Source organism: Macrobrachium nipponense, chromosome 25 (genome assembly GCF_015104395.2).
Source record: "Macrobrachium nipponense isolate FS-2020 chromosome 25, ASM1510439v2, whole genome shotgun sequence".
Taxonomy (NCBI): domain Eukaryota; kingdom Metazoa; phylum Arthropoda; class Malacostraca; order Decapoda; family Palaemonidae; genus Macrobrachium; species Macrobrachium nipponense.
Window position 1 is genome coordinate 73,832,408 of NC_087214.1, and position 17,416 is coordinate 73,849,823.

At 45.3% G+C, this 17,416-nt stretch overlaps 2 protein-coding genes across 3 annotated transcripts in view; one reads left to right on the plus strand and one right to left on the minus strand.

Annotated features, from left to right (window-relative positions):
* Positions 1-1,147: 1,147 nt before the first annotated feature.
* Positions 1,148-9,971, minus strand: LOC135199535 (axonemal dynein light intermediate polypeptide 1-like). Of its 2 annotated transcripts, none has more exons than XM_064227676.1 (9): positions 9,873-9,971; positions 8,056-8,122; positions 6,481-6,623; positions 5,472-5,604; positions 4,948-5,005; positions 4,694-4,781; positions 4,490-4,594; positions 3,703-3,795; positions 1,148-1,474 (listed from the first exon to the last, which is right to left on the minus strand). In XM_064227676.1, the coding sequence occupies exons 1-9, from the start codon at positions 9,957-9,959 to the stop codon at positions 1,436-1,438; spliced, it is 813 nt and encodes a 270-aa protein (XP_064083746.1). In that variant the 5' UTR covers positions 9,960-9,971; the 3' UTR covers positions 1,148-1,435. The 2 variants fall into 2 exon arrangements, with proteins under 2 accessions (XP_064083746.1, XP_064083747.1); XM_064227677.1 differs by lacking the exon at positions 9,873-9,971 and adding an exon at positions 9,632-9,817.
* Positions 9,084-17,416, plus strand: part of LOC135199536 (uncharacterized) — a 71,241-nt gene continuing 62,908 nt past the window's right edge. Inside the window, exon 1 of the mRNA XM_064227679.1 lies at positions 9,084-9,124. Within this exon, the coding sequence (XP_064083749.1) occupies positions 9,099-9,124 (26 nt within the window). The 5' untranslated portion in view covers positions 9,084-9,098. The remainder of the gene's footprint in view (positions 9,125-17,416) is intronic.

Here is a 17,416-nt window from a genome sequence, read left to right on the forward strand (position 1 = left end):
CTCTCTCTCTCGTGGACTTGAACCTATAGTACCACTGGAGTAGCCACAGAACAACTTTTGAGCTATAGGTCCATTGCTAAATTTTCCAGTCCTATATCCAGCTTAATTACCCATAGTAGAACATATTAGAGGTAAGCCAAAGAAATGTGGTATATTAACTTTCGGTAATTTGAGTTTTATTAGCACGAAAAATAAACGCTTAATATTAAATAAAACTTGAAAAATGATAGCATAACTAAGCACCTTTTGCTTCGTGTAGCTACTAAATGCTAAAAGATATCAGTCTTTATACGAACATACTGACTGAATTCTCCTAATATTTGTCATCATTTCAACATCCTCAACTGATGTTTTAACTACCTTATAGTTTCATTATTTCCCCAACATCAAAAGACATAGTCGGCTAAGAAATATATTAGTGTCCCATCCACTTCACAGGTCAATGTACTGTTTTCTCTCACCAAGTCCATTTCCTTTTACGTTTTCTATAGACGCCGAATATCCTTAATTCATCCCTTCACATTTTTCACTGCGGTCTGAATAAACACGCAAACGAACACACAAAATGGTGAATATCATTTATAATTGAATATTTACATATTTTATTAACCTGGCGAGGTAGAAAAAACCACGTGAGAATGGTCTATTAGCTTTAATTTTAACGGTAGTTAAAGTTTTTACAGATTTGTGGCTTTATTTTCATACTATATTAATATGTATATTATATATATAGATATATATATATATATTATATATATATATATATCTATATATATATATATATATATATATATATATATATATGCTCACTTTTGCTAATCCTGTGAATTACTTAGTACCACTTAGTACTAATCTGCCCAGCTATAAATGGGCAGTACCATATTGTCTTTTGGGGTCAAATAAATAGATGAATGGATGTGATGTGGGACTAGTAACCCCGTCCCCTGGAAACTTTCTGATATATACTATACATACATACATAGATATATATATATATATATATATATATTATATATATATAGATATATATATATATATATATATATATATATATATATAAATACGTGGAACTGTGAGTTGCACAATAATTATGATAACAGGAGATACGAAATACAAAAACAGGCAGCCAGGGAAATGAAAAAACACCAAAATAAGCAATATTTAATAAATACATATACATATACAGAGCTGTAGCATTGTTTACATCGATGACGTCATCGCCCATTCCTCGTCCATTTTTTTTATTATTATTATTTTGCCGCTACGTGAGCAGACGTGTGTTGGTGAGCTCTTGTGAACTTGAAGGCATAATTGCTTTCTTTTCATAAACAAAATGGACAAGTGTCAGTCCCACGGAAACGCCGAGGAAGGCTGGAAATATATTCTGGATAGTCTTCTGCTAATGCGCAACGCGTTCTTCACCTGTTTTAGGATTTTACCCACTTCTGCTGGCTATCAACGTCTCGATGAGGACCTGGGGGCGTGACATGATTATGAATAATCCTATTTTTACATTACTAGTCAGTGATGCTTCTCGTCTTTCTTCAATTCGTTTTGATTTAGTTATGCTACTTTGTTCGTTAGTCGTATTGTAAATCACCTAATGAGGAATAGATGTCACTTAAGCTTAATGTTTAATCTTTTTTAACGATAAGAATGTGATTAATAATCAAAATTGCTAATCACTAAACCTGTTTCGAATAAGAAATATCATTGTTTGTACAAAACTCCCATCGGCCTAATAAAACACGCTTAGGCCAATCATGATCTCTCGGCTTGATTTAAAGCTACCTATTTCGCCCCCGCCCGTCCCCCCCAACTCCCCCCCCCCACAACGGAAAAACTATAGTTCTATACTCATCCGGTAATATTCACCTTTAACTCTACTGTGCACCCATTTAAATACCCCCACCACGAATAAAAAGAAGAGGAAGGAGGAAGAGAAGATAAAAAAAAAAGAGAGAGTACAGAAATAAAATCCCCTTACTCGTTCCGGTAACCGTAATCTGCCCGTTTCTTTAAACAAGGAAAGGTTCAAACCCCCTACCGCGCCGCTGGCTAAATAAGAGTGCCACTTTAAGCTCGGCCGTGGAATCCCTCTGCCAGTAATGCAAGAATGGATTCTACTGCAGAAATGGAGAGTGTGTATGCGTGTGTGTGTGTGGAATTTCGGGGGATTAGTTTACCTAGTTTTTTATGAAGGCTCAGGGCCATGTTTTTTTTTTTTTTTTAGTCTAGTTTTATGATGGAGGGAGAGAGGTACCTACCGGTTGGGTGGTACTAGGTAGTGAGTCCTTGCATTTTTTGTTAGTTTTTGCTCATGTGGAACCTTGCCTGTCAGTGTGGTAAGGTGTAAAAAAAGGTAGCAGGAGGTCTGTTGAGGACCTCTGGACTCGTTCATAGCAACGGAGACAGCTAATGATTTGTTATTTAGCGTGATATATGTCAAAAGATTCGACAAGCTGATGGTAATGCTTTTGCGTATGTGGGTATAATTTCAGTGTTTGTGTGTGTGTGCGTTTCCTTTGAGTGTGTATGTTTCTTTTGAGTTTGTGTGTATGTTCAATTTGTGTGTGTATTTTTTTTCTGCGTGTGTGTCTTTTGCTGTTTCTAGCATCCTTGAATGAACAAGTTTCTTCTGTTCGATGTTTTTATTTTAAGCAAAGTTCAGTTATCCAATTCAGTTTTATCCGTGTGTTATATTCTACCTTCTCTTCTTGGAAGTGCAAAGACAAATGGTCCAGGCCAACCTGATACTAGTACCCTTTTGCAGCCCAGATCTGAAGAAATGTGAATGAAAAGGTAAATGGAACAAAACTCATACTTTTTATAGTTTCCATATCCGAGGGTAAGACAGGAGTAGTTCATAATTTCCTCTATTGGTTGGGAGGAATGATGAGGTCCGCAACGGGCTATAGTTAATCCCTTTCACATGTTACTATAAGTTCTTGGGTCATCTTTGGGTAACGGCACGTGCTGGTATAAGGCCGTCATTGTCTGATTAAGCTAACCAGTTACCTGGACTATTGGGTGATGGATGGGCTCTGGTTTGACAGAAGGACTGAAAACCATTCGTTCCTTCTGAGGCTATACGTCTAATTGCACTCACACCATTAGCAGCAATCCTCGTTGGAGCTAGTCATACATGTCTGCATAATTTTCTTTTGTATCTCAGTTATCGTGTATGGATTCTTTGGTTCAATTTATGTGGGATAGAACAGAACCCAGTTGGTTGATTTAGATAGTTTGAAGCATCACTGACTAATTATTTCTAATCTCTGATATTATTATTATTATTGTTATTATTATTATTATTATATTAATGGGCAAACGGGCCTCCACAATAGAATCCCCTTATAACGAAATAAACAAAACAGAAAATAGTATATTATTTATATAATAATAATAATAATTAAGGAGTAGGAATGAGTAGACATATTAAAAAGCAATAAACTAATACTACTATGTAAGGGGAGATTGTTCTTGAGACTACATCTATTCAAAGGAAATAAAAGCAAATAATAATGACAAACCAACGTAAAAGTTAAAAACAAACCCCAATATACAAGAACAAAACCTGTATGGTAAGTGAAAGTGGCATAACATAACCTCTACTAGCTGCACCGGTCACCCCCGAAAAATCATTTGTTTACATCGCGCAGTAGTAGTGGGACGCCAGACAAAACCTTTAGAACGGCTCACCTGATACTGCTTCTCGGAGCGTTCCAAGCACTCCAGCTCCTCCGTGAAGAGAGTCATCTGCACCTCCCTTCGTTCCTCCCACCTGCGGGTTACCTGGAGGGGGGGGAGAGCGTATATACCTGTTAGGCAATTAGGGACCTCGTTAACACAGACACCTGTTGCTGATTTGGCTTCACGAAGTTTAATTAATCAAATTGCAGGTTATTTATTTATTTATTCATTTTTTGTACAAGTGTGTGCTTGTGCAGTAAAGCAAAAGGTTTTTAATGCTATCATTTGCCAATAACCGTATTACTCTATTCTCCCATTAGATTATTATTATTATTATTATTATTATTATTATTATTATTATTATTATTATTATTATTATTATTATTATTATTATTATTATTATTATTATTATTATTATTATTATTATTACATAAGTCTTCCAAATGGGCGATCGTTTTCAGTTCACAAATCTATAGATTAATTAAATTTATATTAACTTCCTTCTAATAAGAGGATTGAAGAGCCTCTCTCTCTCTCTCTCTCTCTCTTACAGCCACAGTGGACGCCAACAACCAAACTACTTTCCAATATATGCAAAGAAAACTTTATCCCATTTCTATTCCTCCAGCAAAAAAGACATGTTCCAGGCCTGTTTTTTTCAGGCTTCGTCTCTGTATCTCGTCTACATAGCCACCAATCTGTTTTCCAGAAACCAGCTAGATAAACTGACCTCAAACAAAAGGATTAAAATCAAACTGGAAAAACATACAGTATACAACAGATACACGCTTCATACCTGTCTCTTCCAGGCTTCCAGCCTCCGCACCTCGGCTTCCAGACCTGCCACTCGGCATTCCAGCTCTTGCAACTCTCCCTCTAGATCACCTTTGCCACTCTCGGACTGCCAGAGAGATGTAAATATGTCGTGAATACGAAGATATTTCCATAAAGAATCATAACAAAGATATAATTAGACAGAGAACATAGGCCTACAATATACCTGAATGGCTTTGGTAGCACCAAATTCGGAGGCACTGTGGAACAGGCACTGGAAAGCCTCGATCGTCATGTTGGCCTCGTCCCTGACCCTGTGGGATGTAACGCCAGATACTGATTAATCATTTGCTCACTAAATAGTCAGAATCATAACTTTTCAATTAATGGAATCAGTAGATTTTATTCATAGTATGCATTCTAAAGCTGGCACTAGGTCTCCCGAAGGCATATGACCTTGCTTCTGATTGGCTGACTCACCTGGCCAGAAGAAGACCTCTCTCGGGGCAATCTAGGGTCACCTGACGTATGAGTTCGTCTGGTGAAGATAAATAAAAGTAAATAAATAAAGTGAAGGTTAAAAAGCGTCATGATAGATTCTGAAACCATGTTGTGTGCCGTGGTTAAGTGGATAGTGTATCTAGGACACTCTCTAGTTATCTAAGAAGCCCTCTAGGACGCTCTCTAGTTATCTAGGAAATCCTCTAGGATACTCTCTAGTTATCTAGGACAATCTCTAGAACATTCTATTGTTATCTAAGATTTTTTTCTGAGTTTTCTAGGGTCCAGTTAATGAGTGGAGACATGAAAAAAGTCTAAATCAAACCTGAGAGAGAGAGAGAGAGAGAGAGAGAGAGAGAGAGAGAGAGAGAGAGAGAGCAACATACAGCAAAAGTTGAGATAAAAAAAATAACTGAAGGAAATATTAGTTCGAGAAAAAGAGAAAAACGGAAAGATAGAAATATATAGAAAAAGTCTAAGTGAGAGAGAGAGAGAGAGCATACCAAAGCATTCCCTGTAAAGCGCCCTCCGGATGGCACAGATGCCCTTCGTTCTCGCCTGCTGTTCCTTGATCTTGAGGTCGAGTTGTTCCCACAGCTGGATCACGGCTGTCCTGCTCGGGGGCGCCCTTGAGACCTAGGGAGAAAGAGAGAAGGTTCACAGATTTGTAATGAGTAAAATCTCTCCTTTAACCAGCTTTTGGAGATCTCCCCAGGCTTACGTATTCGTAAGATCTTGTAGTCTGTGCTCTTTAAAGGGGCGTAAAGAAGTGGCGTTTTCACCGCCTATACGTTATTCCTAACCCCCCCTCCCTCAACACTATCAAGCCCATCAAAATCGTCCGCAATAAGAACAGCGAGTCTCTCATCTCACACTTTTCTCTCGAAAGTTCTCTAGATCATTGAATTCCCACTCAAATAAATCGCAAATGTCCCGTCAGACACCCGTCTACGATGGCTAATTGCGTGAAGCTTTAAACGTGAACCCCCGTGGTGACATAAATCGTCCCAAATCAGATGATTTAAAGCAAAAGGTTAATCAAATTCGCCGAGTTTCTCGTCACTTCTCCGCCATTTGCATCCGGGGCCAAAGATCTTTGAAGGGGAATTTTATAAGCGAGGGGTTGCGTTCGATTTGGCCGTCGCCGGAGGACGTTTTTGTTTACGGCGCCGAGTGGAACGCGCTCTTCTTCTTCCTTTTGAGAGCTGTTGGCGATTGGTCATCCGTTTATTCGAAGGAGGGAACGATGAATGTCAATGCGTGTTTGTGTGTAATATATATATAATATATATATATATAATATATATATATATATATATATATATATATATATATATATATATATATATAAAACAGGAATTTGAGTGACATGGTACTATAGACTCATTGACATCCGTAGCCTAAACCTAACACCCTCTAGAGCCACCCTTTCTCAAAGCATAAAAAAACCATACTTAAACTAACGACCATATATATGTACACACAGATGCATAAATATTAATTATTACTCACCCTCTGTATCCATTTAATGCCTTCTTCTTCTTCCCCTTCCTCCTCCTCCCCCTCCGCTGGTTCCCATTCACAAGGGGGAATGAGAATGTCGACTATTTTCTCTCCCCTCTCTCTGTCTGTCAGCTCTTCGTCGTCATCTTCTTCTGCAAAATGTACGAGAATTTACCAAGATGTTTGACCTATGAAAATATATTTACTTGTTTGTTTTTGTGTGTGAAATTGGCAAATCGGCATTCAATGTGGCGTAAGGAGCTGTAACATGAAAGGTTAGGTTAGGTTAAGCTATGATACTCAACGCCATCACTGACCGGTCTTGATGAAATGCGATCATTCGTAAATTTGTTTTTATTCAATGTGCGATTGGTTATAGACTGATATATCGCTGTGTGATCCATTACCTGACCTTTTATAAACCAAACCAATGCTTTACATTGACCTCTCAGTCTCACTAATAAAGAATTCGGCCATTAAAGTTGAACAACATCTGGATACTTCTTGGAAAATATTCCACAAACTGTTAATCCCCTTTAGGTCAAATAAGTGACAAACTGTACCCTTTATTTCCCCACCCCACCCCCGCCCCACAACTGACAATTGGCCACATTTGCAAAAATATTAAGGAAACAAATAAGTTAAGAGGGCATTTACATGATACTACTACTAGCTAGATAGATAGCTTAGGACACGCTAGTAAAAAGGATGCAAGAACTATTGGTGTTAATGAGGAAAAAAGCTTATTAAGTGTTTGGCCAATAAAGTTTAAAAGAAATTCAAATGTGTGGGGCAGACTTTTGCTGATGATCGTCAATTTGGAAGAAGGACAATACAAGCCATTCGACCAGTTTGGATAGCACCATAAGCAGCTGTGCTCAGTTCATGCATGACATCGTCACTGATAACTAATTGGTTGCTACAGTTTGCTTTCAGATCAAGATAATTGAAAAGACAAACATATTAGAAGACATAACAGGTACCTACATTCTAAAAACCAAGTCATTCAAAAATACCTTAAACTCTGGGGTCTGCGAGATGGACCAAGAAAAGTCCCACAAGACAAAGGATGTCTTCCAAAACTGGGGTCTTCCTGATGGATAAAAAAAAGGTCCCACAAGACAAAGGATGTCTTCCAAAACTGGGGTCTTCCTGATGGATAAAAAAAGGTCCCACAAGACAAAGGATGTCTTCCAAAACTGGGGTCTTCCTGATGGATCAAAAAAGGTCCCACAAGACAAAGGATGTCTTCCAAAACTGGGGTCCACCAGGTGGACTAAATGAGGGCCCACAAGACACAGGAAGTCTTCTAAAACTGAGGTCCTCCAAACAGGTTATCTTCAAAAATTGGGGTCCACCAAATGGTCCAAAAAATGTCCCACAAGACAAAACTGGGGTCCACCAGGTGGACTAAATGATGGCCCAGAAGACACAGTTAGTCATCTAAAACCGAGGTCTACTAGATGACCAAATGAGGCCCCACGAAACAGGAAATCTTCCAAAAACAGGGGTCCACCAGATGGACCAAAAAGGGGTCCCACAAAACACAGTAAGTCTCAATTAACAGGGATGCTAGTGATTTACCTTCATCTCCAAAGTCAGACTCAAGAGCAGCGTTGATGATCTCCAAATCGTCCTGTGTCTCTTCGGCCTGAGAAAGAGATATATATGTCTCTTTTAAACAATTCACTCTCAAACAGTATCTCACGTCATTACTTCTCATTTATCTCTCTCATATAAAAAAAAAATTGGTAAAGGTTCTTTATTTCATCTGCAAGCTTTTTGTCAATAACAGTGGGTAAAATACTTAAACATAACGGTAAAGAATTCAACAAAGAAACAGCAATATTTGAATACAATTTTCTGTGCACAAATTAAACCTCTCTCTCCTACATCATAGCCTAAATATACTAATAATCGGGTCACTTTCGAAATTCATATTTTCCCTAGGCCTAGTTCAGTCATACTTTCAGCTGGAGCAACGCTAGGCCTATAACCACAACTAGGCCACACAACCAGTGAAAGAAAACGTTGATTTACAAAATCACGTCAATAACCTGGATTTCTGTGATGCCAGTTTTAGTAACCATAAAACGGTCAATCAAGTAAACGCCGTTTGATTGATTGATTCTTACTACTTGGCATCGTAGTGCTGAGTAGTCAAGCTGATAAGAGTCATATCTAGGTCATAACCCAATGAAACGTTTAATGGTTCAAAATGTCGCTTTATTCGAAGATGTTGTCTTAATCATCTATATTATTTAATTGTCGGCTAAAATCAGCCGTTAAATCAATAAAATCCTCATACATACCTCTGTCGCTACGGTCACTGTGCAGTGAGGTTAAATCTCCTCTTTCATTATGAAGGGTTCAAACCTCGTTTATTTAAACAAACTATTGAGCTCCTATCCATGTTCTTCAATTGTCAGCTAAAATGCCCTTTCGAATCGGAAGAATCGCCAAGCGTAAAGTGAGCAATAACTAGGAAAGTTACTCATTAAGGAAAAATAAAGTTAAGCGTTTCCGCTGTTGTTACATCATTTCATATTCGTAAGATGGCCAGTCCCTCTCTCACCCTTGGCCTAGGAATTCCCGAGTTGCTTAACGTCAACTTTTCCCTGATCTCCATGCAGCCACCCGGGAGACGTGAAAAGTAAGTTATCGCCTTAAAGACGTCGTGTAATGATCGCATGCACGACTTCATTGCCCAGCAGGAACAAAATTTATGGGTTGGATATCCTAATTTAAAGTACTACTCGAACTTTTCTCGGATCTTCGGCCACCTGAGCGGCGTGTAAACCTTGCTTTAAAGACGTCTTGTAATTATGTATATGACAAAATGCACGACTGCAATGCACGACAGGAACAAAATTGAGTACTGGGGCATCCTATGACACTAAATTTATAGGCTAGATACCATATACAGTACCGAACTTTTCCTTCATCAGCCACCAGAGCGACGTGTAAATCAAGTTTTCTTGCTTTAAAAACGTCGTGTAATCATGTATATGACCAAATGTACGACTGCAATGCACGACAGGAACAAAATTGAGTACTGGGGCATCCTATGACACTAAACTTAAAGGCTAGATATCATACAGTACCGAACTTTTCCCCGATCTTCAGCCACTTTAGCGACGTGCAAAACCCAGTTTCTTACTTTAGAGACACCGTGTAATGACCGAATGCACGACTGCATTGCACGACAGGAACAATATTAAGGAGCTGGGACATCCTACAACAACAATTTTAAGGACTGGACATCCCACGGTACATGAACACGAGTCGTCCAGAGATAACGGTACAATCGTCGACACGGGGCGGAAATGAATCTTCCCCGGCTTTGGGTAATACGGCTGTCTCCATTCTGGGAAAAATGATCCATTGAACTTTATTTTTACCGATTCGTCGACGGGCTGCTCGATCTCCTCGCCCCCCGGGCCAATTTTTCGGGGTTCCTCCAACTGCAAGAGGCCCGTGCTGCCCATGGCTTGTTGATTTCATAAAGGAACCACACAAATCGGTTGTCATGGTTACGAAATCGGGAGCTTTGAGGTCTACCGTACTTAAACTTAGTATTCGCGCATATATGCACGGTACTCTCCCGGAAATGCATTGAAATGAGTATTGAATAAGCAATTGATTCCTTTTCCCTTTTTAATTCACTGTTTAGATCGACATAGAGGCCAAAATAAGGGATTTAAAGTACATTATTTTAGGGAGGTAGGTCGTCGGGGGGAGGAGAAGGTCATACGATGACGAAAATGGCACCGAATAAAAAGAAATGAATTACTCGTTTCTCTCATCTCTTCATTTACGGAAAAAAATGACGGAAGAGAGAGAGTAAAAAGGATTAAAGTTAGTGCACATGTTAGCGGTGGGTGATCGGGTGAACGGAGAGAGAGAGAAAGAGAGAAAGAGAGAGAGAGAGAGATGAGGAGAAAAAGATGTAACGAAGACGGAAGCGAAAGAAGTTGCCATGAAATCTATACACCTATATAATAAAAATGAGCATACAGATATTTCCGAATATCATAGAAAACGCGTTAGTTGACTGGAGAGAAAGAAGGAGATGAGGAGGAAGAGAAAGAGAAAGAGAGAGAGAGAGAGAAATAGTGAGAGAGAGAGAGAGAGAGAGAGAGGAGCAGATGAACGTGACATCTGACGGTCAGCGGAGGAGTTACTCATAATGGCTTGTTTGTTTATGTTTTGGACTCGTGCACCCGATCATTTTGTTTCTTTGTCATTTTAGTGCCGCTAAAATGGAGATGTCTTCTGTCACCTAAGGTAACCGTCGCCCGGTGTCCGGGCCAGCGCCTCAGGGGGGCGCCGCCCCCGCGGGGCACGCCGGAGGGCCCCGAAATGGCCCCAGAAGCGGCAGGGCATTGACCACCCTCGGATTCGAGGCTGACACCGGATTGCTGCTTCTGTGGCGCCCCTCGGCCCTCCCTGGCCTCGTCGAGGCCTCCTGCCGGAGGGCAGAGGCGCTTGCGCCCCCTCGCATGCCCCAGGGGGGCGCCCGGCCCCTCCTGACGGAGGGGGCGCCTCAAAATGGACGCGACACACTTGACCGATTCCCACCCGCAGGAGGGAGGGGATTCGGCGATTACATAAAATCCCGAAGGGCTTCCCTTTCCAGGGGCGTCGTCGAGTGGGCCGGACGCCCGTGGACGCCCGCGGGCGTCGGTTTCACGGCGAAATGAGGCGGCCGCCACCTGGAAAAGTCAAGCCTAACTTAAGCCTAACCTGAGCCTAGGCCTACGTTGCAACACACACGTGCTAGAATGACACATGGCTGTCGTTCCTTTCGTTAGGGCCTCTTCCTCTCTCTCCTTTTCTCCTCTTTCCTTTTATTTCCTTTCATTTATTCGCTTTTCCACTTCCCGTTCCTCCCCAGGGAGGCCGTGGTGATGGGAAGCGACTTCTGAAGTCACTCGGGCGTGCAGGCCTGCGGCAGGAGCTGTTGCAAGGTTGCTCGAGCTGAACGAGGCCTATGTGGCTTCGTTCAGAAGCTCGACCATAACCTGGGCCTAAAATTGTTGAAAACGTTTCGTCGACTCTACCGACTCGATTCCTCCAGTGACTTCTAACTCGGGTTGGCTAGGCCTGTCCGAAGCTCCTGATTGTGACAGGCTAGGTGAAGTTAGGCTCGCATGCTGTAGATTTAGGCCTAGGATGATTGCCTAGCCTAGGATGCAATCCTGCGAGTCAACTTTAAGCGTTGGTTAGCCAAAATGATTTAGGCCTAGAACTTTTTCCAAATTATGGCAAGACGACAGCCTAATGGTGGTTTTAGGGCTGAATTGTCGTCTGTGCTGACTAACTCAAGCTTTAGGCCTACTCATAAAAGGCCAATATTACCCAGAATGATTAATATTGCCTCGCTATAACTAAGTCTAACTTTTCCTATATCAAACTTTACCTTGAGGCTGAGCATAGGCCAGTGATTGGTTGCCAAGACTTTTGACGTGGAGTTACCACAGTAGTCTATTCTTAGCATTAACTTGCTAATTTATGAAGCTTTAATGTTCTACGCTAGCAAGCACATGATTAGCCTAGGCCTATAGGCATATACAAAGTTTTGTCTTTCTGAGTAGCGTAAGCTTTCCAAGTCGGCATTTGGCATATTGTTCACTACCCTCGGCTAGCCCTAGCGAGTATTTCCATAGTCTAGGGATTACATTGTGAACTCTCTTCTAGTAGGCTGGGATACTATGCCTAGGCCTATCACTAGACCTTCCCGTGTGTAACAGCGCAGTTATCAAAGGCATTGCTAAACGTAGCCGGGAGTTATGTCACGTGTTTATAATTGTCATGTGTGTATCAGTTTGTAAGAACTAATTAGGCTCTTAACAGTTTTTTTGAAGTGACATCAACCTAAGCCTATACGTGATACACTATTATATTTTCCTTAAATATTTAGCTGTTGTCACCATATATGTATAACCAAGTTTTTAGTGAACTTATGTGTGTTGCAACTGGAAACAAACTTGCGTTGGAAATATAGTAAAGTGGAACTTTGCGATGTGAATAACATTTTGTATAACTCATCTACCCCTAGCTGAGTTATTTTGAAATAAGGAAGTGTGTTGCAACTTCGAACTAGTTTATTTTTCTTAATCACATGATTTATGGCTAAAGAACTCGTATATGAGCCCACAGCATAACTACTTGTGTACGATAGTGAACAAATTTATATTCCATGAATTACAATATTCTAGTAACTTGCAAAAATATTACAAGCACTTGTTCTCAGAATGAAACCGCAAAAATATTACAAGCACTTGTTCTCAGAATGAAACCATCAGTGTGTCTTACTGTCTACTATTTTTATTAATGTCAGTGCTTATGTAATCATTCATTGTTTTTCACCTGTATCAGTATAAAATGCAGCAATCTTTGTAATGTATTTGTTATATTTGCTGTACAGCGATGGGTGTAAAACCCAAAGTTGTTCCGACACGGCATACAAACCTTCGGTCCTTTTACAATAGGAAGGTACTAGCGGCAGCTGCAGCTGGATAGGTCGTAAGCTTTCGAACAAGGGGTTCGGTAGTTAACTGCTTGTCCGACAGGCGCGCGCGCGCGACTGGGAGGTAAACAAATCACTTTTGCTTTCGGCCTCACAGCGAGTGGACGTGTGTGTTCGACGCTCTCTGCCCGCTTCTCGTCGTTTGCTTTCTTGAGTATATGGTTGTGTTTGTGTATGAAAGAATTCATTGTAAGTACAATCATTTCTCTCTTTTCATATTAATTGAACTGCAATTAATTAATGATGGAATCTCCTCGCCTCGCTACCCCACGGAGACTATGCCCGGGTACCGAAGGGCGTAAATGCGGGAAGTTCCGCTCTTTCCCGGAGATAGACCCTCATATTGTGTGCTCGGTGTCGGGGGCGCGAATGCTCCCGAGCCGAGCCTTGTAATGTGTTTATTAATTGGTCTTGTAGGCGCAGTGGATTTTGTATGAGGGCAGGAGGAAGCGAAGGCCTGCAAAGGAGTCGTCGGAAAGCTCTCCCGCGACTCCTTTGGTGACGGACACTTCGTCTTCTTTCCTGCCGCCCGCTCAACTTCCACGTCTCGCGCCTTCCCCTTCGGGGGGGGTTTCTAGGTCCTTCTCCTCTCCTGACTTGTCGAGTGTGGAGGAGGGCGCTAGATACCCTGACGTCGAGTTGTACTCTGGGTCCTCTATCCGTTCGTCTTCGCGCGAACGGGTAGAGGATCCCCCTAATCACCCGACTTTTGCCTCCTCAGGTGCGGTTGCCGCGAAGGATGACCTCGGACAGGTGTGGGCATCGTTGGGGCTGCAGGGCGTGCCGAGTGTCCAGGGGCTGCTCTACCATCTCGCTGGCTCCGTGGCGGTCACCCATGCAACGGTCACGACCACCACCACGACCATTACAACACCCGGCTACGCTTCACCTCCTCACCTGGTGTACACCCAGCACGCGGTCTCTGTGACACCCACTACATCGGTGCAGGGGCCAGTCGCCGTAACTCGGGGGAGTGTGATGCCGCCGCCTGTGTTTGCCGTGCTGCCGCGACCGGACTTCGTGTGCCCGAACCCCGAGCTCGCCCCTGGACCTCCCACCGGTACCTAGGATGTCTGTGCCGCTGGTCCGCCCATCTAGACCGCCTACACAGTCTGCCGTACCTGCCGTACCTGCCCAGCTGCTGTCCACGGACGTGACGTGGACCACTGCTGCCGTTCCTGTACCTGCTCCTGCGGTTTTCTGCCGTTCCTGTGATGCCTGCACCTGCTGATGTTGTTCCTGTTCCTGGCGCCGCTGCTCCCGATGCTGATCTGTTCGGACAGGTGCGTCCGGGCCCTGTTGCTTCGGCAACAGCAGCCCCGGCTCCGCTCTGGATGACAGATCTGACGTCTGTCATGAGAAGGTTGACGAAGAAGAAGAAGAAGAGGAGGAAGGTGTCGTCGTCGTCTTCATCGTCTTCTTCGTCTTCGTCGTCGTCTGCCGCCTCTTCCCCTTCGTCTTCTAAGGCTCCCCTGCCGAAGAAGAAGAAGGTCGCCTCCCCCCCCCTAAGAAGTCTCCTTCGGGAACTTCTAAGGGCCCGTCTCGCTCTGGTGAGACGGGGGTTCTTCCGCTGGTCACCCAGCTCCTTCGGGGGCAGGACCCGTCTCTTCTTCCGCAAGGAAGAAGACTACGGGGACCAGAGGAGTGCCGGCTAACACCGGCACTTCCTCACCTGCTGTCAGTGGTTCGGCCACAGCAGCAGGGTCCGTCTCGGCCTCTCGTTCGCGAGAGGTACCGAGTGTACGGTCGCTTACCAGCGACCGTGCAGCCAGGAACCAGACCTCTGAGTTCGCTCAGCGTCAGGTTCACGGCACGGAGCGGAAGACTGGTGACAGCCGCTCACGCGACTCTCACCAGACCAGCTCTCGCTCTCGCGGCGAGCAGCTGGCTACCCGGGCGGACGTGACGGTCCATGACCGGCCACGGGCTGAGGCGGGGAAGAGGTCCCCCCGTTCGCCGGCACCAGCCACGGCTGGTACCAGCGAACTGACGCACCGTGAGGATACGCACCGATCTCACCGTGACAGTGGAGCTCGCCGGTCGCCTGACCGTCACTCTCACAGAGAGCGATCGGGTACGGCGACCAGCACCAGCTCCTCTGACACACGAGACCGGAGCCGCTGTTCTCGGTCCAGCCGTTCTCCACAGCGAGACGGCTCGACTAGGTCTGCAGCTCGATCGCCACCGCGGGTTGGCGATCGCCTGCAGTCTTCCAAGCCCGCTGGTTCTGCCAGCGAGCGAGGAGGGAGCGTCAGGTCTGCCTCTTCCACACCTTCAACCTCCTCGGATTACACCGGGAGGGGCGAGGTATTGAGGAGTGATCGTGAGGGGTGCGCCCCTCAGGATCCCACCACGGCGTCGTACGTACCAGGCACGGTTCTCGGACCAGCCAGGTCGTACGCACAGGTGGTTGGAGCAGACCGAGAGGGGTCTGTCGCTGTTCCTCTCCTTGAGGGAGGAGGGTCTCGGGAGTTGCCCCTGTTGAGGGACTGGACGGTCCAACTCCGCAGGAAGCAGTCACTCCTGAGATCCAGAGGAACTTTGCGAGGTTATTGCGCTGATTCGTCAGCACAACGACCTCACGGAAGGATCGCTGCTCCCACCATCCGAGCCCACGTCCTGGCTCGAGTCGTTCTGGGGCCCGAAGAGGGAACCCAGACCGACGGTGGGTTTGCCGCGTTCTGAGCTGCCGGACTCAGTGCTGGACCAGGTTGAATCGCTTGTCTCCGGACAAGACGGCTCGCTCAAGTCTGGCAGGTCGAGCAAGCTGCTTCCACCTCCTCTGCGGCGACAGCGGCGTTTTTTACGTGCCATCTGAAGACCCGATGCCGCCCAAACAGGTGAAACCCGGAGTTAGCCAGGCTGACTTCGGGTGTGTCTCTGCAGCAGCTCCTGTCCGAGAACCTGTGGTTCTCGCAGCAAGAGACATTCGGCCTGGAATCTACCGCCATGGCAGCTTTCCAGGCCGTCTCCTGGCTAGATCTGTGGTCCCTCACAGTATCTAAGGTCGCAGCCAACTCCGGGGGAATTTCTCCCGAAGATGACTCGGCCTTCAGGAGACTTTTGCCAGTCTGGGGGAGGAGCCATCTCCTTCCTTGCCCACCAGACGGTGAACCTGTGGGCCAACCTGGTTCTCCGACGAAGGGACGCTGTCCTTACTCGGGTTTCCAGGGCGGCCGGGCGTGAAGCGGCGTTGGGACTTCGCAACGGACCTTTACGGAGTTCCACGTCTCTCTTCCCAGGAAAGATGGTGGACGCTGCGGTGGACAGACGGCGCACTGACGACAGTGACCGTCTGGTTCACCAGGCAGTCTCGAAGGCCTCTGGGCAGCCTTGGACTGCGGCCAAGTCTAACGGCTCGGCTAGCGCTTCCTCGGTGGCTAAGACGGTAGCTGCGTCGAAGCCCCGTGGAATGACTCTGTCTTCTTCGACTTCTAGTAAGGGGAGCCGTAACCAGCCCTCCTCCCAGCCCTCCTCCTCCGTGGAGGCTCTGGGAGGAAGTCGAAGAAAGGGGGGAAACGCTAGGGACGGCGTTCCCCCTCACCTGCTGCCGGAAGTGGGGGGTGCCTGGCCAGCCATTGGGCAACTTGGCAGCGCTACGGCGCCGAGACCTGGATTGTAGATGTCCTTCGGGAGGGAGATCTATTACCCTTCGAATCTCGGTCACCCCTCACCTCCAACCCGGTCCAACAGCAGGCGTACGTTCCAGGGGCATCGAAGGACGTAGCATTGAGACAGGAGATCAAGACCATGCTGAGCAAGAGAGCTGTAGAAATCGTCACGGATCAATCACCGGGCTTTTACAGTCGACTCTTCCTGGTGGAAAAGTCTACGGGAGGCTGGCGCCCGGTGATAGATCTCTCTCCCCTGAAACCGGTTTGTTCGCCAGACCCGGTGCACGATGGAGACGGCACGCTCAGTGCTCGACTCTATCAGGGAGAACGATTTCATGCTTTCAGTGGACTTGAAGATGCGTATTTCCAAATACCCATTCATCAGTCCTCCAGAAAGTACCTCCGCTTCATCCTCGACGGGACGGTGTACCAGTTCAGGCCACTTTGCTTCGGTCTCTCAACCGCCCCACAGGTGTTCACGCGAGTGTTCACTCTGGTGTCTGCTTGGGCCCATTCGCACGGGATACGTCTGATGGGGTATCTCGACGATTGGTTAGTCCTGGCGAGCTCCCGCTCGCAGTTGCTACAGGACAGGGATCGACTGCTCGAGTTCTGTCACGATCTGGGGATCGTTGTGAAACTTCGAAAAGTCCGATCTCGAGCCCAAGCAGAGGATGAAGTACCTGGGTATGCTGATCGACACGGTAGCAGGGCGAGTCTTCCCCGCAGACTCGCGGATTAGCAAATTCAGGGAGGCAGCCAACCAGTTCCTGTCTCGGCAGGAACGGGTAGCCTCAGC